The sequence below is a fragment of the Schistocerca gregaria genome, chromosome 2, assembly GCF_023897955.1.
Source record: "Schistocerca gregaria isolate iqSchGreg1 chromosome 2, iqSchGreg1.2, whole genome shotgun sequence".
In the NCBI taxonomy this organism is placed as follows: Eukaryota; Metazoa; Arthropoda; class Insecta; order Orthoptera; family Acrididae; genus Schistocerca; species Schistocerca gregaria.
The window spans coordinates 582,187,504-582,208,420 of record NC_064921.1 but is presented as its reverse complement, the minus strand read 5'-3'; the positions used below and the strand labels follow the sequence as shown (position 1 = coordinate 582,208,420).

Genomic DNA, 20,917 nt, shown 5'->3' with positions numbered 1-20,917 from the left:
CGGTGAAAAAGAAGTTGTGAGATACCATCCGCGATAGAAAAAGCTTGAGTATAATATCGGAACTGAAGAACAACCTTTAGTTTATTAAGGGCCAAAGCGAACTTCAAACGATATACTTGATGAATTTTGCATGGTAAATTGTTGAGAAATGAAACATTTCAAAACAACGACATTTATTTACTAGCGAAAATATATAGCCCTCAGACAAATGCATCAGACAATATTTATAAGGAAATACATGGAGCATGTTTATCTTATCAGTTATGTTTTTTCGTAGATAGCAAATAAAGTCATAAACAACTGCATTTTTTCTCCTTCAATAGAGCTCACCTTTTTTACCTAATAAAATGTAATTTAATGAAAATTTCTTCATCAATTTATAGCCTTATTCATACACATCGTAGGCGTCAGCACTGTTCTGCTATTGTAAGACGTAAATCATTTTTCGCGTTTAGAGATGCCTTTCAAAGTCTTGATAAATACCTTATGAGTTTCCGAGAAAATGTGGCACTTAGTGTTAACTGTTCTCGAGGACTGTCTAACTCTCATATATTGTAACTTTTGATTATTATGTAACAGCTGAGGAAGAATAGATGCCAATCAACAATATAAGCTCTTCTAAGTTTTATTCAGTTGGGTGGGCGAATATCAGTGTCAGGTGCTGAAAATTAAGAGCCTTCACAGGAAAGAATATGTCACTGTTCACCAGACGTATACCACTTACCACATATACCTGCCAGAGCCTCTTGATTGTTACGTATTACTAATCACAGTATGACATCTACAGTGATAAACAGCAGCGAGATAATTCAGCGTTGGTGGAGTGTGTAGGGATATAGGTTGCGGATTTGTAATATGTTATTTTATACTGTGACGCATCATAGCCAGAAATAGCATTTACTGAAAAGATTAACATAGTTATCTGTGATCAGAAGTTAACAGTTTAGCTCATTCCTACCTCCATAGTTCCATTATTCGATGAGGTCTTCCTCCGTTCCTGTCCTTTCCGAAGACGTCCAGTACGAATCGAATCGACCTTACCCTTAATTTTCGATTTGTCTTGTTTACAAAGTGGTTTACTGCCAAAATCTTTGGCAGATGGGAAGCCATTTTTTCTTTAAGCGAGAATATCTTTGTTAGTCCGGTTTGTGTTTGTTGTGAGAGTTGTAGTTTACGTGTGATGGTGCTTCAGTGTATGCAGAGGTTGATAACGTAACCTGTATGTACTTCTGAATTTGTTCAAAAGATTTGCCTTCAATCGCATTATTCGACTTAAGAAGAAATGACGAACGCGATGGATTCGAAATACCGATTATCAAAAGCAGTGCTTGAAATGAAGGTAAATAATCCCATCATATGCGACATTTATTGATAAAAGAGCATTAATTTACTAGCACATATGGGGTACCGTTGTTAGTTATGGATTCGGTGTGGTAAAGTACTGTCACTATACCTAAGATGCAAACTGTAGGCAAATAACAACAATTCCACTTAATCCATGGACAAACGTTGGGGTGGAAGGGGGGTGGGGGAATGTTACATTGCTACTAAACCATCGTCAAATTTATTCAGAGGAAGTCTTAATTCATATGTTGTGCAGTTGTTTTACGTCTCCGCCCATAAGTTACATACCAACTTAATTCCTAAAGTCGTGTTTTATACCCTACTACAATCTTAAATTTCTCGATGATTTGGTAATCTAGAGTTGGTTTTTCTTTTTGTGGGTACTCACCATAGTGATATTGTATTGTATGAAATTGATTTGTGATCCCTATTTGCAAAGAGATATGAACTGTGCCATCCAAGCTTGAGATTAAATAATTTCTATGGAATTAGAAGTTCCATAGCTACACTTTCAATATTCTTATATTTATTTTCAGTAAGTGAGTGAAGATTCTATGTTTTGACGTGGCCAATTGAGTGTAGCATTTGAGAATGAGACTGTGACCTTGAAATTAGTCACAAACAATGAAATATAAATAATTAAAATAAAAGCAATAAACTCTAACTGTGGAACTACTCTGTTTGAAACAATTACTTTATAATCTAAGGACCATCAAAGTAAATTCTTCTCGGTAACAGCGTAAAAGATCATGAAATATGACAATATTTCCACTGTATTCGAGTGCGTCACATTGGCTTCCCATAGTAATTATTTGGCATATTTTTGTGTGTAAATCTAAATAATTATATGTATTAATGTGTGTAAGTAGCCAAAAAATTAAGAGATTTTTATTTATTTTTCCTTAAGTTCATGAAGAAAAGCAAGGAAAGATTTGAGAGAGAAAAGGAAGTTGAAGATAGCAGAGCATTATTCTCTGATGTAATTACTGAAGACATGAAGCATGGCAAGTATGTATCTGTGGTATTAAGTCTTATGAAATTCATACTCTTGTTAGCTAACATGATATAATTGTAGTTTATAATGTGCCATTCGTATGACAAAGAAGTGCATCATCATGTAAAATTGGCTTCTAGTGTTCTGCAACCTTACTAGACTAACCTGTTAGTACCCGAATTATTATTATTTTTTTGTTAATTTTTTGCGTTTATTACTTTTTTATTGTTGTTTACTGTGAATGTAGTTTTTGTCTTTCTAATTTAGGGTAATTCTGTGTGAATTCAACACAGTAGAGTTACATTATCAACCTGACTGTCTCAGATTTCTTTCAAATTTGGTGCATTCAATTACCCAGATATGAGATGGAAAAATATCAATTTGCAGGTGTGTGTTGCAACTGCAAAGAAAGTTATAGGTCTGTAAAGTTTGGAGTTAGTGCGAAATTTACGTGCATGTGTCTCAACATATATGACTGTTATTCGGGTTCTAATTCAGTTACAGCAATGAAAATGGTACTATTCGAAAGCTAATGAATAGACCTTTACATTGATATGCTACATGGAAAGTTTCTGAGAATTTTCATACTAAATGTCATTGGCCTTGGCCTTTGATGTTTACATTTTACAAATTCCAGACTTTTCAGACCTTTAACTTTCTTCACAGCTGTAATACGCATCTGAAAATTGGTCTTTTTCCGTCTCTTATATGGGTCATTGAATGCACCAAATTTGAAAGAAATCTGAGAGGGTCAGGTTAAGAGGTGTGTTGAATTGACATAGAATGTTCCTTTAATATGTTACACCATGCCATATGTGTAACACTATTCACTGTTGAGAGCAAGACATATATTTATCTGAAATGGTTACACATTTTTGTACTGAAAGACAGAAACAAAATAAAAGTACAAAAAACAAAACAAAAGCAAGAAATTACTTAGCAGGCTATGACAAGCACCAAAACATTCAACACACAATCCCAGATTACATTTCTTGCACTGGGTATGTGCTGATGTCTTACATTTTTCCAATACAGCATCTTCGTTTGAGTTCTTGTAAATGAATATAATCAAACATGAAAATCCAAGATTTGTTTTGTCTATTATTGATGTAGGCTTTACTGGCTGAAAACTTTATTTGTGATGATGTTTGTGTATTGTTGACAAAGGCCATTGGCCAAAAGCTTTTAGTGTGAAAAGCTTTTCGTTGTGCCCATCGGCGACTCAGCATCTCTTCTGTATGGTGATTGGCAACTTTCCTTCTCATAATATTGTTACATTCCATCCTGGATTTTCCATTGTTCGATTACTTATGATTAGATATTAAGGATTAATTTAATTTTATATTTTTTAAATTTTTATATTGCCCATGCTGTTTCTCAGCCTCGGTTATGTCTTGATACTGTGTCAAATTTCATTACAGTTGATTAACCCAGTAGTAGTGGTGGTGCGGTTTAGTGCAAACTTGTTCCTGCCCAACACAGTAGACACAAACAGTAAATCTCCAGCACATCCATGTGAAACAGTCATTACAAAAATGTTTCGAACTGTGGAAAGTACCAGTTGTCACATGTTTTCTCAAGGGGTTCTATTTTGGTAGTAATCAATGCAGATTTAACAAAATACTAATCTACAACTTCTGTCTCATTTCTTTTCTCCTATCCTACGTCAATGACATTTTCTAGCAGAGGTCAAATACTCATTCACTGTCACTGACTTGATCAAATTTGATTATTAGTGTCACAATGTATGGTACTTGTTAGGTACCAAAGAAGAAATTATTCATTCTGATGGTGTATAAGAGAGCTTGTGCTAAGCAAATCGAATCTATTCAGTCAACCACGTAGAGTACTATCAAAATACAAATCTTTGTGTGGTCCAATGCAGTCTGAAAGTGATGACGTTCTGTAGAAAAGAGCAAAACTATCGTAATGGTAGAGATGCAGAACTGGAGCTGTTCTTTGACAAATTGCAAATAGGACATGTAGAAGTTTCTGCAGTGAAACACAGTCCAGTCAATGGGAAGGATGGTTTACTTACGTAATATGTGAAGTTTGACCTCATTTGGCTTTAATCATCATATCAGTTGGCATTTTGTGTATTATGCTATGTCATGTACTTTGCCAAACAATACACTTCTGAAAGGGTGACAAGTTGTGTCACCTTCTCAGCTTTGAAAATGAGTTTCTGGCATGAAGAATTTAATTTACAGAAATACGGGGTGTTTCAAAATGAACATACCAGTTTTAAGGTGTTGTAGCATTTACTACGTTCAACTTACAGTTGTAAATAATACACCAAATGAAGGAGCAACTCAGACAGTTTTGTTTGTAATCAGTGTGCAATCAGTGTGCATTGTAATCAGTATGGAATGACGAAGAGTGACTGAAAAAAATGTTAAATGTTTGCGAGTCTTTCATGCTAAGCCCCAGAAATATCCCTGTGGAAAGTTTATGGGCCTTTCTTTTCTGGTGAATGAACTGTAACTGATGTTTCTTATCTTGATGTGCTGCAGCTATGCCCTGTGCCTCAATGCGAAGAAGCTGAACAACACATCTGTTGTGTTTCTCTTTCATTTGTTGTATTATTTATAATCGTAAGATGAATGTAATATGTGCTACAAAGCCTTGAAACACATATATTCATTTTAAAACACCCTGTAATTATAAATCCTGCAGTAACTATGCTTAGAGAGTAAGCTTCCAAGTAAGTCTTGGGTATACCTAGAATTCTCAGTTGGTGTCAGAACATTTGTCCATGAAAGGCAAAGGTACCGTGCTCAGATCCCAGTCCAGTGCACAGTTTTAATCTGCCAGGGAGGTTGATAGGAGTACACACTTCACAATAGAGCGAAAATTCTTGTCAAGTGATTTTATGTTAAATGTGGGTAATGTGCTGTGAACTTAAAAGAGTACTAGACCAGAAGTGAATGAAGAAGAAACTGCTAAGGCCTTGAATGTATGAGAAAATGGCATCTTGCTTATAATGCTGCAGATAAATGTGGATTTAGTTTGTGTAATAGTAATAAGACACCAGCATCATCAAAATGGAATCACTCCAAGTGTCTAACTAATCCAGTTTTCAGAACAGGTGAGAAATGTTACTTTTGTGATGACAATATTTAAAGTTAAAAAAGCATTGACTGACTGACGTACAAGTACAGCAACTTAAATGTCAGTATCCAAAACATTTGGGCTGATGCATTCAAAATAGCTAGGATGCAAATAAAGTAGCATTAATTGAATGAGTCTGTGATTCAGTGAAGTGGCATCAACAGCTCATCTTACTGAGACCTGTAAACACTATCTTATGTAGTGCCCCCATGCGGAGAGGGATGGCTAGTCAGGATGGTGTGAGTGGGTGGTGGAATCGAGGTGGACACCAGGAGGTTCCAGAGAAAGGCAGCTGCATGTATAACAAGTTCTGTGTTGAAGCATTTGCTCTGCTTGATACACTGGGTCATTGGCCAACTAACTGCAGAATTCTACTACACTTACTGCTTGCACATCCTGTCATGCTGATGCGGAGTCTCCTCCAAGTGCCATCAGCCTCGCCACATAAGCTGTTTTCATGTTAAGTTTATACAATCCTGCACTCTGCCTTTGTAACGATGGCACATCCACCTTATATATTGGAGAATAGGACCTAAACAGCGTAATTCCTACTGAGCCATGAAAGGAATTGTAATTCAGCAGTATGCATACAGTTAATGCAACATGTGATACCTGCTAAATGTGTCCTATGTATTCAATTTTATCGCATTTAAATGCTACGTACTGCCTGACTTGCAGCTGTCCCCACAAAGCATTTTCTTGAGCTTCCATAGCAACTGTATTAGTAGACGTGACTAGGAAAGCTTGGTGAGATCGTGCTCCTGGAACTGTCTTCACTGTACTATACTTGTGTTCTAAGAAATGTTCATATAATTTGATTTGTGATGAAACAAAGAACATACTAATTCCCTGTATTATGTGGAGTGCCCACGTGAACAGTGGAACCATTTTTCCAATGCACACAGCTCACTCAAAAATGTAGGATTCGACTCACAGTACATAGATTCAAGTTTTATCACTTGCTGCACCTTCATGGAGCATTGCTAGAGTAGCATCTACTTTTGGTGTCACAGAGCACTTGGTATGGTATCTGATATTGTGAAACAAGATGTATTGGAGATATTTTATGAAATGATAGATTTTCGAGACTTCATGCAAGGAAGAAAAGATTATGTGTCTGCCAGGAAAAAAGAAAAGAAATGCAGAAAAGACTTATTTCAATTAATCTGAAAGAGTTGTGCACAAAATACATCATGAAATACAGGTCATTAGTATGTTCTTTGTTTCTTCACAGCAGGTCAAATTATTTGAAGGTTTCTTGAAGCACAGGTACAGTACAATGAGGACAGTTTAGAAAATGATCGAACCATGCATTGCTAGTCTTTACTACTAAAACCATTCTAATGAAGAGACTTTTCCAACAGATGCAAATGGGAGCATTGTTGCTGTAGAAACTCATGAAAATGCTTTGAAATACAATGAAATCTAGTACAGTGACACATTTCATAAGTGTCACATGAATTTAAAGACGTTGAGATTAACTGCATGCCTACTGCCTAGTCACAATTCGTGGCCCAGTAGGAATAATACTGTGTCAGTCCTCTTTTGCAATGTTATATGTAAGGTAGATGTCCCAGAGTTACAATGATGCAGTGCACGCTTGTATAAACTTGGCAACAAGTGCTATGAAAAGCTCATACCTCTCACCTTCACGTGACATCATTTCGTTGTTCTATCAAGATGTCAAGGAAAACAAAGTTATATGCGAGGTGGAAGAATTTTAAAAATACAGTGTCCTTCTTTATATTTGAATTTGTTTCGGAAAGTGTTCTCTGCAGAATTTTTATCTCTGCATATATTTAACAAGTTATTTATGTCTCTCAGTAATACTTTTCCCTTTTCTTGTGTTTCACTGAAATATCTTGTTAATTTAGAGTAACAGGTTAAGGATATATCACCTTATTTGTGCCCCAGGCTGCCTCTTGTAATCATTTACACTGTAAAGACATAGAGAAAAATAATTGCTAACTGTTTTTAGCTTTCTCCAATTTACAGTTTTAATCTACAGGCCAACAACAGGTATTTTAGAAAACAATGTTCAAGGAATACTCATTGTGTTTTTTTGCCAATGCCCCGTTGTGTTTAACATGGATGGCATGTGTACGTGGAATTTTTGTTTTATTCTTTGCCAATGAATAAAGTTAGTTAGGATATTCTTCTTGGCACCTACAATTGCTACCAGATGTGTAAACATTTTAGCAAAAAATTAAGTTGAGATTAAGCTGTGTACTTGCCCCCCTCCTTCCTCCCAGGACTTTGAAATTCATCAGATTTGATTTTTTTGCGCTACAGTTGTGTAACTGAAATGCTGAATGCTTTTCATTGTTATTTGTACCTAGTCCTAGGACTAAAGAGTTTCAACGCACAAGATGAGAGGCCTCTACCATTTCACTATGCAAAGTTATGATGTTCTAAAAAATCACAGGTTTAAAGCATAGAAAAAGTGTTTTTTTTACATTTTTCATAAAAATTGGGATGATTTATCATACTTTTTATACATTATATGAACTTACTGGCCTAAATACTAGGTGTATACAAAAAATTTAGCTCCTTAGGTCAACACATTACTGCGTCTCGGAAAATAGGGGAATTGGTCTCTGACTAATGATTGGGTACACACACACCCTTGAGTCTTCAAACCTGAATATATTATAAATGTTGAGATTTAGGACAGTCTTATTTGGCAATTTTAATATTAAGACATGTAGGTGTCCATCCACCAGATATGACTAAATTCCGAAATAGTCATCATAGGACCCACCAAAGTAGCTGTGATTTAACATAGAATGACCCGCAAGTTAACCTGCCTCGCAACATAGTGTTGACCATCAGTGGTGCTGCAATACACAATCAGACATACTATTATACACATGTGTGTTCGGTACGCTGCACTTATCAGAGTAATAGCTTATAACAAAGCCAATGTTACAATTTTTTTGCAGTTATAAACTAGTTATTTATTCAGATGATTTTTCAAGATACTGAATCCTTTTGTTGGGGTCTTTTGGTGCTGAAATGAAGTGCACAATTTAAAGTGAGCCTAACACAATTAATCAAAATGCATCTGTTTTGAGCTTGGAGGGAGGGGTGGGGACAAGGGAATGAAGTCTTTGGACACCTGACGCTGTCAGGAAGAGAAAGCAGAGTTGAACAGGAAACCTATAAAAATTTGCAAAAAGCCACATGTAGGTTTAAAAAATTAAATCTGGAAAAATAGACAAGCAGAGGTACAAGACATACAAGGCACTTGTGATTGTGAAATTCTTTTGCAAGGTGGGTCTGATGTTAAAGAGCTATGTCAGTTACTTACTTTTTGTCCTACAACAGCAGAGTTTGAAGGAAATTTTACATTAGAAAATTATTTTAGGAATACAAATAAATTATTTTGTACTTGTTGAGTTTGGAGGAAAGAAAAACCAAGTCTTGATTGCAAGACAAGTAAAAGAAACAGAAGACAGTGATTTGGAAGGCAGATTCCTGGAAATTCTTCCCTCTGAATGCACCGGCAGTACTGCGAAATGGTTCGAGTCTCACCTAACTGACAGGAAACAATGGGTGTGTTGTGAAATACTTGTGCTGTAAGCAGTCAGCCTTCATCTGACTGGGAATTCATAGCATGTGGTATTCCTCAATGTTCTATCTTGGGTCATTGCTTTTTCTGTGTGTATTAATGCTCTCTTGTGTGTTACATTGCCATTGTTTTGTTTGCAGACAATACAAACATTGCAATAAGAAGCAAGTCAAGTACAGATGTAGAAATGGCTGCTAATCAAATTTTCACTGACATTAAAGCTAATTCAGTGTCATTAAACTTTGAAAAGACCCACTTTATGCAGTTCAGAACCTGTCAGGGATTTCCTTCCAACATGTATGTAACATATGAAGACATGCAGATTGAAGAGGTTGACAGTGTTAAACTTATGGGATTACAACTCGACAATAAATTCAGTTGGGAAAGGCGTACCACAAAATTGCTGAAGCACCTAAACAAGTCTGCATTTATGAGGTGAATGTCATCCACCATATGTAGAAGATAAAAATAAAAGAAACTTGCTTACTTTGCTTACTTTCGTTCTATTACCCCATAAAGGATCATGGGGTAACTCGTCAAACCAAGCAAAAGTTTTTAGAGTGCAAAAGGATGTAATAAGACTCATTTGTGGTGTAAATTCAGGAACATCATGTATAAACATGTTCGAGGAACTGAGTATTCAAAACATTGCTCATCAGTATATTTATTCCATAGTGAAATTTATTGCAAGTAATATGTCTCTATTTCCAACCAATAGCTCAGTACATAGTGTCAATACTAGGAGTAAGAGCGGTGTACGAATATACCTAAAATTATCTACCTTGGTCCAAAAAGGAGTCCAATATTCAGGAACGCACATTTTAAATAAATTGCCAGCAACCATTAAAAACTTGGTTTTAGATCACACACACTTTAAATGGAGTGTTGAAAGACTTTTTGATAGTAAACTCCTTCTACTCTATACATGAATATTTTAATATGGACTGTTAGATCAACTTCAGTAAATATCCGTGTTAGATTTTAGTCCTGACAGCACTTGGGTACAACAGTCAGTATTAAGTAGTTTGTAAAATTATAATTCTATTAAAAGTACATAACTGTGTTTCAGTCTGACAGTGTTTTAATTCTGAAAATATTAGCAGTTCCAGTTTACTGTGAAGCATTCATCTATTTTGCAATCTCCTGACAAATGATCGGGTACTGACTATTGTATTCAAATATTTTATGTAATGCTCTCTGACTTGTTCCATGCTCATAAGGATCATCTCATGTTTGTGTCTATGGAATGTAAACTGAATCTAATCCTCCCCCCTCCTGTGGGTCCAGGGGTAAGAATAGGCTCGAGGTATTCGTGCCTGTCGTAAGAGGCAACTAAAAGGATTCTCTCAGGTTTCGGCCTTTATGTGGTAGTCCTCTGTAGGGTTTGACCTCCATTCTTCAAAATTTTTCTGAAGAGCGAGCCAATTGGGGAAGGGCGCCTCACATGGTGGATCGTGCCTTCAGCTCATTCTCCATCTCTTGGGTGAGGACACCTTCCTGGGTGCGTTGTCCACCATGCACTTTGCAGTATCGCTTTCTGTGCTAACGAAGACCATGGACTTGTTTGCACTTTATATCCATCATGGTAGCCAGTCCGTTGTGGTGGGGTCACCATGTACCCTGTTGGTTGTAGCCCCCTGACAACACAGGGATCACTCTGCTGATGCCTACGCCATTTAACTCCCCATGTATGCCAAGGAGTAGATGCCTGTCACCTTGGGGCATTGGGACTTCTAGTAATGGCCATCCTGCCAGGTGACCTTTGCTGCGGCTGTGTGGCACCCGTGGGGAGGGCCCCTGGTTGGTGTGGGTGGCATCAGGGAAGATGACACGTGATGAAGCGTATCACGTCATCACTTGCTGGTGATCAAACATCAGCAGTCTCTAAGTGTTCTAAGTCCCAGTACAAAGCAAGGAAGTACAACCCTAAATCGTTTCCCTCCCTGGCCACACCATGTGAGGAACGTGAGGCGAAGGATGACAGTGAAACTTAATCACTCCTGTACCTCGTATGTACGAGAACTGATGGGGACTTATTTGTTTCGATGAAGCCACAGTTTTTTGTAGACCATTTAGAGGACAAGTTTGGGGAAGTGGAGGGCTTGTCCAAAATGCGGTCAGGGTCAGTCTTGATAAAAACAGCATCCTCTTCCCAGTCATGGGCAGTACTCACTTGTGGCATTCCACAGGGACCTTCTTTTGCAGCCTGACGACGAGCTGCAAGCCAACTTAGAGCGACAAGGCGTTCATTTTGTCCTCTGCATCCATCAGGGTCCGAGGGATAATCAGGTTGCCACCTGTGCCTTTATCTTGGCCTTCGACGGTGACACATTGCCCGAGAAGATCAAGGTGATGGTCTACCACTGTGATGTAAAGCCATATATCCCTCCCCCTTTGCAGTGCTTTAAGTGCTGGAAGTTTGGCCATATGTCTTCTCGCTGTGCTTCCAGCGTCACATGTGTAGATTGTGGATGTCCATCACATCCCAATACTCGATGTGCCCCGACTCCCATCTGTGTCAAATGTGGAGAGCATCATTCCCCTTGCTCATCTGACTGCAGGATTTTACAGCGGGAAAGGAAAATCATGGCATACAAGACCCTGGACTGACTGACCTACACTGAGGCCGAGAGGAAATTTGAGTGTCTGCATCCTGTAGCTATGATCTCCTCTTATGCTGCTGCTACGAGAAGAGTTGTAGCTCCATCTGTTCCGCGAATTCCGGTCCGCTGTCAGAGCCGGAAGACTACACCTGCCCCCTTGATGGTGGGGGGCACTTTCCTCCATGTTGCTCCCGCACCACCTACCTTGGGAGCACTGCCCCCCCCCCCCCCCCCCCCCCCCTCCAATTCATCGGGGACATCAGTCCCACTTTTCAGCTGGAGAAGTGTAAGTCTTCTTCGGCACCTCTCGCTAGGAAGGGGTCCCTTGGGTCACTCCTTTCCCAAATTTCTGCTAGTAGGAAAGATGACTACTGCCAGTGGCTGAAGTTCCCAAAAGTAGCTGGTCGTAGGGCTTCACGATCATCCTCAGTCCCAGAGACTGAATCAGTCAAGCCCTCTCAGCCAGAGAAACCCAAGGAGCAGTGAGAGGAATCCAAAATGAAGACACCGAAGACCAAGGGACATGTAGTGACACCCACACCACCACTACCAACAAACTTTGCTTCTGAGGATGAGGTGGAGATTTTGGCATCTGCTGAGGACCTAGATCTCGCCAGGCCCTCAAATGCAATGGATACAGGCTGTTCAGGAAATAAATCGGTGGCAGCAGGTGACCCTGAGGTATAAACTGCCTCATTGAATGTTCCGTGCCTTCCCAGCCTCATGATCACGTCGTCCTCCAGTGGAATTGCAGCGGTTTTTTCCGCCGCCTAGCTGAGCTACAGAAACTGTTAAGCTTTACACCTGCTTTCTGCATTGCCCTCCAGGAAACCTGATTCCCAGCAATTTGGAACCCTGTCCTCCGTGGCTATAAGGGATTTTACAGGAACTGTAGCAACTGTAATCGAGTGTCAGATGGAGTTTGTGTCTATATCCTGAGGTCAGTATGCAGTGAACCTGTGCCCCTGCAAACCCCTCTCGAAACTGCAGCTGTCATGATAAGGACAAAGCAGGAAATAACTGTCTGCAACATGTATCTTCCTCCAGATGGTGCAGTGCCCCTGAACGCATTGGCTGCACTGATTGATCAACTCCCTAAACCTTTCCTAATTTTGGGAGATTTTAACGCTCATAACTCCTTGTGGTGTGGCACCGTGCTTACTGGCCGAGGCAGAGATGTCGAAAACTGTCACATATGGCACATATTAGGCCATTGATCTCTCAGTTTGCAGTCCTGACCCTCTCCCTTCTATCCACAGGAGAGCACATGATGACATGTGTGGTAGTGACCAGTTCCCCATCTTCCTGTCACTGCCCCAGCATCAGGCCCACGGACGCCTGCCCAGATGGGCTTTGAACAAGGTTGACTGGGAAACTTTCACCTCTGGTGTCAGAGTGGAATCTTCCCCGCACGGTAACATCGATGTGATGGTTGAGCATGTGACTACAGCTATCATTTCTGCTGCAGAAAACGCGATCCCTTGCTTGTGAGGATTCTCGCAGTGGAATGCAGTCCCTTGGTGGTTGCCGGAAGTCACTGAAGCAATTAAGGTGTGTCAGCGAGCTGTACAGCAGCATAAGGGGCACCCTTACCTGGAGCACCTCACAGCCTTTAAATGGCTCTGTGCCCGCATTCGCCATCTTATCGAATGACGGAAGCAGATGTGTCGGGAGAGATATGTCTTGACCATTGGCTGCCACCTTCTCAAGTTTGGGAAAAGATCAAACATGTTTTCAGGTACCAGATCCCAACTGGTGTTACCGATGTTACCATAAACGGCGTGTTATGTACCGATGAAAATGTGATTGCTGAGCACTATACTCGAGCCTCTGCATCGGAGAATTACGCTCCAGCCTTTTGCACTCTCAAACGGTGGCTGGAAGTGAAAGTGATTTCGTTCACTACATGCCACAGTGAATCCTATAACGCCCATTTACAGAGTGGGAACTCCTCAGTGCCCTTGCACATTGTCCCAACACAGCTCCTGAGCCAGATCGGATACACAGTCAGATGATTAAACATCTCTCATCTGCCTACAAGTGACATATCCTCGTCATCTTTAAACGGGTCTGGTGCAATGGCAGGTTTCCATCGCAGTGGCGAGAGAGCACCATCATTCCAGTACTCAAAGCCGGTAAGAATCTACTTGATGTGGCTAGCTGTCGGCCCATAAGCCTCACCAACGTTCTTAGTAAGCTGCTGGAACATATGGTGTGTTGGCAGTTGGGTTGGGTCGTGGAGTCACGTAGCCTACTGTCTCCACATCAGGGCGGCTTCTGCCAGGGTCACTCTACCTCTGATAATTTTGTATCCCTCGAGTCTGCCATCCACACAGCCTTTTCCTGACACCAGCACCTGGTTGCCATCTTCTTTTATTTATGAAAAGCAAATGGCATGACCTGGCGACATCATATCCTTGCCACATTATATGAGTGGGGTCTCTGAGGCCTGCTCCCGATTTTTATCCAAAATTTCCTATCGCTTTGTAGTTTCCGTGCCCAAGTTGGTGCCTCCCATAGTTCTGTTCATATCCAGGAAAATGGAGTCCCGCAGGGCTCCATATTGAGCGTCTCTCTACTTTTAGTGGCCAATAACGGTCTAACAGCAGCTGTAGGGCCATCCGTCTCGCCTTTTCTGTATGCACATGACTTCTGCATTTCTTACTGTACCTCCAAGTACTGGTGTTGCTGAGTGACGCCTGCAGGGAACCATTCACAAGGCAGAGTCATGGGCTGTAGCCCACAGATCCCAGCTCATGCCGGAATCCCAGGCAACGAACTTGCTGACAGTCTGGCCGAACAGGCTACGTGGAAACCGCTTCTGTAGATGGACATCTCTGAACCTGACCTGCGTTCTGACTTAAGCCACAGGGTTTTTCGGCTTTGGGAGATGGAATGGCATAACAGTACACACAACAAACTGCGTGTCATAAAGGAGACTATGAATGTGTGGAAGTCTTCCATGCGGACCCCTCGCAGGGAATCATTGTCCTCTGCCAGCTTCGCATTTGCCACGCTTGGGCGACCCACGATTACCTCCTGCACCAGTGTTGGTGCTGTGCCCAGTTGACAGTGGCCCATCTTATGGTGCACTGTCCCACTTTGACTGCCCAGTGTCAGAATCTTGGGATACCGGACTCGTTGTCGCTGATTTTATCTGACAACATCTCATTGGCTGATGTAGTTTTACATTTTATTCATGAGGGTGGGTTTTATCATTTGGATTAAGTTTTAGCTCATGTCCTTTGTCCCTCTGTGTCCACCACCCTAGTGCTTTTAGGGTTGATGTTCTAATGTGTTACAGAGTGGCTGTCTTCTCCTTTTGACTCTCATGGTCAGCCAGCCATGGTCATCTGCTTTGTTGTTTTACTCTTTTCATTGTGTTTCATGCGTTTCTGTGGTTTTCTTGTCCCCCCTTTGTCCATTTACAAGTTTGTTGCCCTTCATCATTCTTGTGATTTTTCCTTTCATTGCGTTTTGTGTTGTCAGTCTCGTTGTTTTATTCTCACACTTGTGGCATTATTTTATTTAGAACAAGGGACTGATGACATCGTCGTTTGGTCCCTTCCCCCCTCTTTTAATCCAACCAACCACCATGAATCTAATCTAATGTAAGATTTTATTTGCTATGTTGACAGAAGTTATATTAGCCATGAACTTCCTGAGACAAACATAAATGGTGGAACATGTGCACCCCATCTGATGTTGGTAGCATCTGTTTTCTCCAGCTTATCTTTTTATAAATGTAGTGCCTGAGGCTGTTTTATCTGTCTGCTTCTATCAAAGTTGTACAAATAATTACAACAAAAACTACAAAGCATTTCTTTTTGTGCAATAAAATGTCAAATACTTGTATGAACCCAATGCAGGATAAATTCCATAAGTCATTTGCCATTTATATTTTTTGACCAGTTTCCAGAGTTCATCTTTCAAACAATGTATAGTGATCAGTAGATATGGTTAGGTGCATCCTGGATGTGTCATTAGGTTCTTACCTCAGAGTGCAAACCACAACATTTTCTGTCAAAAGCACCTCAAACACTATTAAAACAAACTAATGTTAAACACCTGTAGTAAAAATTACAGTTTTTATTAGACATTTCAGCTTTAGGTCACACAAAGAAGGGTCATTACCAGTTTGATTTCTTAGGAAGTCATTATCAATTTATCATCATCATCATATCCTTGTTCATGTGCCTTGGTCCCACATCTGTGCAGGGTTGGCGTGGTTATCAAACAGATTTTGTGTGTCTTAGTTTAAGGGGTGGCCAGATGCTCTTCCTGTTGCCAGCCCTTTAGCTCTAGGATAGAATGTGTGTACCACAGCTGTCTGTGTGTAGTGTTATTCATGTGAAGGTGAGCACAAATTTTTTAAATGTTTACAAATCATGTAACAAGTAGGACTTGGGAACAACCTGGTATCCACCTAGTGAAATGTGGTAAACCACCTAAAAACCACAACCAAGGTGGATCTGATTCAGGGCCAGCACACCTCTTTGTCCCGGAACAAGACTTTAACAGGCACAGCTATCTGGGTGGCTCAAGTCATTATCAGATGATCTTTTTAAAAAGAAACAAAAAGTGGGACAGTAAAATACTAGGTAATCTTTTCTTTCTTTTTTAAAGAGGCCCTCTAATGATGGCTTGCTAAGAAGTTGAAATTGCTAACGATACATGTTTATACGACTTCAGCCTGAAATATATCATAATAATAAAAAATCATTGATAAGGTAGTCATTGCATTCACCTGTTGCTATATGCCTAGTCTGCGTAAAAATTACAAACTTTCTTGACTTAATAATTGCTTACTCATTTATAAAAAATCCCAGAAAGGAATTGCACCTTATTTGTATGTATGTGTTTAGCTCTAAATTTAAACATTTGCAGATTTTATAATCTCACATTGCTTGCAGTCTTTGCATTTGTATGCCACACAGCTACTCACAAGGTTGCCACTCAAGCTTGCATATAGCTACTTAATTGTAAACAGTACTTGGATATGATGGTCTAGTGATAAATTGTGAGACTGGTCTGACAGTGAAATCTTTCAGTCTGGCATTAACACTAGCCTTCACCCCTCACTTGTGGGAAGATATGTCATGAGAGACATGTGGTTTGGATTCCACGTTAAACTGCAGGTCTCCTTTCCTCAGTATGATTACTAGGATAGGTGCAAATTGCTCAAGTAGTGTCCAATTGACAGAACTTGGAAACAGTTGCTGGCCATCACTCTTGAGAGCCTTCCAGCCAATCATGTCATATGAATTTACTTTATTGTTAATTGTGTCACACCGTTTCCATAAGAATCCAAAACCTCGATTTGTCATACTTCACTATTGAAAAAGTATATCTCAGTTTGTTGAAATACTGGCAGAAATGATAGTACTCTTTCCACTTATTCTCTCCCCATAGAAAGAGTGTGCACAAAAAATATTATCTACATAGTGGAGGCCAGTCTGAGGTGGCTTGTAGTAGCCCAAATCATATCCCCTTGTTATGTAAAGGGGCAGCACACAGAGGCAGGCAGATGTCAGCACCAACCTCAGCAGGCAGGTGTCAATTGCCCAGTCACAATGAACAAAACATTCTTTGCTTGTTTCAGTGCAGCAGGTGACCAATGAACTACACAACAGTGGGAGTGGCAGCACATGTATGCTGACTGCTCCACAGTAATTCTCTATTAATTTTAAGGCACTGTTACAATAAATGTGTGTGTGGGGGGGGGGGGGGGGGGGGGCGGGGGAGCTCAATAAAGTATTTGTCAAAAAGCTGGTGATATTTCAGTCTTGTTTATGTGCCTATTGATCACTGGATGTCTGTTATTTGATGAATTTTTACCTTTACTCCTAACATTTTTTAAGTTTTATCACGGCTTTCAATATAATATTTATAACTCCAAGTAAGATAGCCAAACATGATGATATATTTACCGGTTAATGACTTATACAAGTAAGAGAATAAATCAATTTCAGATCAGCAGTGATACAAATGAGCAAGATCTAAGAACAGTTTTCACATAGATTTTGCAGCCTCGTATAATGTTCAGTGTAGAGTTCTTTATTTTGATACATAACTTTTGAAAAGTTGCCTTTATGCTAGTAAAGTTGAAAACCTCCTAAGGGGGGACTTCTCAGAAAATACCTGTGTGTCTGTAGTGTTAACACTTTAAGGTATAATGTTCCTAGTAGGATAAGTCTACATTGTTTTAGTACATGGATAATTTTTTTCCCTCTGATGTATATGGATGTACTCACATAAGAAGTTGAATGTGTTGTGGCAGGAAAAAAATTAGAACTGTGCAATGTAACTGAAAAATGGCAACTTTTTCATGAATATGAATAAATGTTCCAAAAGTGAATGTTTATCAAAGCAACTGTTCTTTATGAATATCTTAAATCTGAAACTTCCTGGCAGATTGAAACTGTGTGCCGGACCGAGACTTGAACTCGGTACATTTGCCTTTCTCGGGCAGATGGTCTACCGACTGAGCTACTCAAGCACTACTCTTGACCTGTCCTCACAACTCCATATGGTGGGAGACGGGGTACCGGCAGAAGCAGAGCTATGAGGACGGGTTGTGAGTCGTGCTTCGGTAGCTGAGTTGGTAGACCACTTCTCCTTGATAGGCAAATATACTGAGTTGGAGTCTTGGTTCGACTCAGAGTTTTGATCTATCAGGAAGTTTCACATCAACCAACACTCTACTGCAGAGTGAAAATCTCATCTTTGAATCTCTTTGTTGTTAGTGCTACTTAATTGTCAGTGTAGTGTATTGCAGATGTACATAAAATATCAGCTTTCCTGTGATAATGTGTTACTTGACTCATTCCACATAGCTTTCCCTTCACGTTCAACTTGTCATTATGGAATATTGCACTGTATTTGATGAAACTGTTGAGGTTACATTTTGACAGCCAACTAAATCTTATTTACATATATAAATCTTCAAGTTTTACATTATTGATAATTAATGTTTCTCTTTCAGGAGCAAATATATTATTGAATCAAGTTATGTGCCATGTGAGGATCTCATAGTAGGGCGTTTATCTTTTCATGGGATGAACCCTGAAATTGAAGAAATAATGAAAGAAGAAGAAACTGCTGCACAAAAAGAAATAGATGTGAAAAATGAAGTTGATGTGTCTGACCTAGAAATGGCACAGCACTTTGGCACAGTTGTACAGTCCATACATAAAAAGTTTATGACCAAACGAGAAAAGAGGAAAGTTGATGATGAAGAGCCAGTGCCACCTAAAAAACCAAAATTTTTGAAACCATGTGATTAAAGATTAAATTTAATCAGGCTATGGCTTCAAAGCCAAAACATTTCAACATTGATTGTTATTGTCATGTTTCACTGTGCCATACTGAAAGGATGTGAAACATGAAACTTGTTTATTTTGTTGTTGTTACCATTTGAGGATTGTATGCAAGTTTCTGTGTGAGCATTTCAACTATATTTTTGGCCACATATGGTCTTCATGAGCTGAATGTTCCTTTCCCATCTTTTCCTGACATTTCAGGTACAATAACATTGTGAGTGGGTTAGTGTTTATGCTTCCATTCATCCTAAAACTCAAAACATCTTCATTCTGTGTCGCACCATAAAAGATACATATATCTGCTCATATAAAAAGAAAAATGAGAATTTTTAAACCTTAATGAATGATAAATATCTCACTTCTGTTGAGAGTGAGCAGAGAATCCGGTCACATACTTGAGACACATGGTGAGAAAACAAGAGAGCAAAAGAAACAACTGATTTGTTGAGACTGCCCTGTTTTTATTATAGATATACATGGAGGATAACATGTATCTTTAATGTTCTGTATATTTTTTAAAAGATGATCCACTTCATGTTCAGGATCAATCCTATCCTTATCACTGTGACCATGCTGCAGTTTACATGGCATCTGTTTGTTACGAGTCCCCGTTTTTTCACCTCCTCAGTTGCCATCACTGATCTAGTGATGTTATGGAATTATATCTGTTAACTATTTTTATTAGTAGGTCATATCCACCAGAATAACATTACTGTGACAATAACTATGTATTTAAGCAGTTATATTATCTATTGCCTAGATGTCGTTTCTTGTAACATTATATTGACATGGTTTCATGACCCTTGAGCAGTGTGCCTTCTATGTACTATTTGTGCTTGTAACATGAGTCAAGGGAGTTTTTGGTTGTGAAGTATTTTTAGTGTAGAAGATAATGTAAGATGTCATTTACAGTCTACATTACTCCTTATTTTTCACAACCTGTTCTGTGAATTATTTCAGATGTTTCAAGTTTGAAGTAGGAAAGTGTTGTCATGTACATTGTGACTTTCTTTCACTAATTTGTGATATTTTGTCAAATGAAAGATACTTTTTATAAACAACTTTTTGTGGTCTTGTATTTTCTATAATGCTATTATTTACTCACTGAAGGCTTGTATATAAAAATTTGTCAGAAAGTGTTGTACTGCTGGCAAGAAGCTTGCACTCGATAAAGCAGAATAAAAGCTATATGCACATACATTCCACAAAAGTGACAACACTGACTCTTGGTATGTAGATGTCAGGGCTGATGAGTGAGCAGGAGATGAGTGGAGTGTTATTACAATGCAGGGGTAGGGTTGTTTTAGAAAGCAGGGGAGAGGGAGACAGGTGGGTCTTGGTAGCAGGGCATAAATGTGGATTAATATCAGCAGTGTCACCATGGCCTAGGGGTAGTGTCTGCAACTAGTAACCAAAATGTCCTGGATCAGGAGTGACAGCCAAACATTCCAGTATAAGGAATCACCCTAATTCTTCCCTTAAAGGACAAGAACCAGCAGCAATCAATGGCATGCAGATGCAGAAGGCAATGTAAACCTCTACAAAGACACATCATGTGTATCTGTAGGGCAGATGGCCTGTAATTTAAAAAGATGATGTGATCGTCTCTCAAATGACAAAAGATTTCAGATGAGTCCATTCAATTCTCCATGGGAATACTGCCAAGGGAGAGGTGACCACATGAAAAAAACAAGAATAAGCAATGAAAGGTAATGTACTAAGAGCTGTAGCAGGAATGAAAGAAGTCTTAATCTGGTGGGGCAGCTAGAAAATCTGGAGAGAGAGAGAGGTGCAAATGCTGAGTGTACATGCAGTGGTAGTAAGTAAAGCGATACAGGAAGAAAATAAGGATTTATGGTCTGACAAATACATATTAACAGGATGGGAGTCATGAACAGTAAGCTCGGATAGACTGAGTTATTCTGAACAGTACAGAGATAGGTTTATTCTCATCAGAATCTACAGCAAACCA

At 39.5% G+C, this 20,917-nt stretch overlaps 1 protein-coding gene across 1 annotated transcript; it reads left to right on the top strand.

The window, feature by feature from the left end:
• The first annotated feature begins 1,062 nt into the window (after positions 1–1,062).
• Positions 1,063–20,143, top strand: LOC126333467 (M-phase phosphoprotein 6). The gene is made up of 3 exons (XM_049996737.1): positions 1,063–1,339; positions 2,252–2,352; positions 18,609–20,143. The coding sequence occupies exons 1-3, from the start codon at positions 1,283–1,285 to the stop codon at positions 18,907–18,909; spliced, it is 459 nt and encodes a 152-aa protein (XP_049852694.1). The 5' UTR covers positions 1,063–1,282; the 3' UTR covers positions 18,910–20,143.
• Positions 20,144–20,917: the final 774 nt, after the last annotated feature.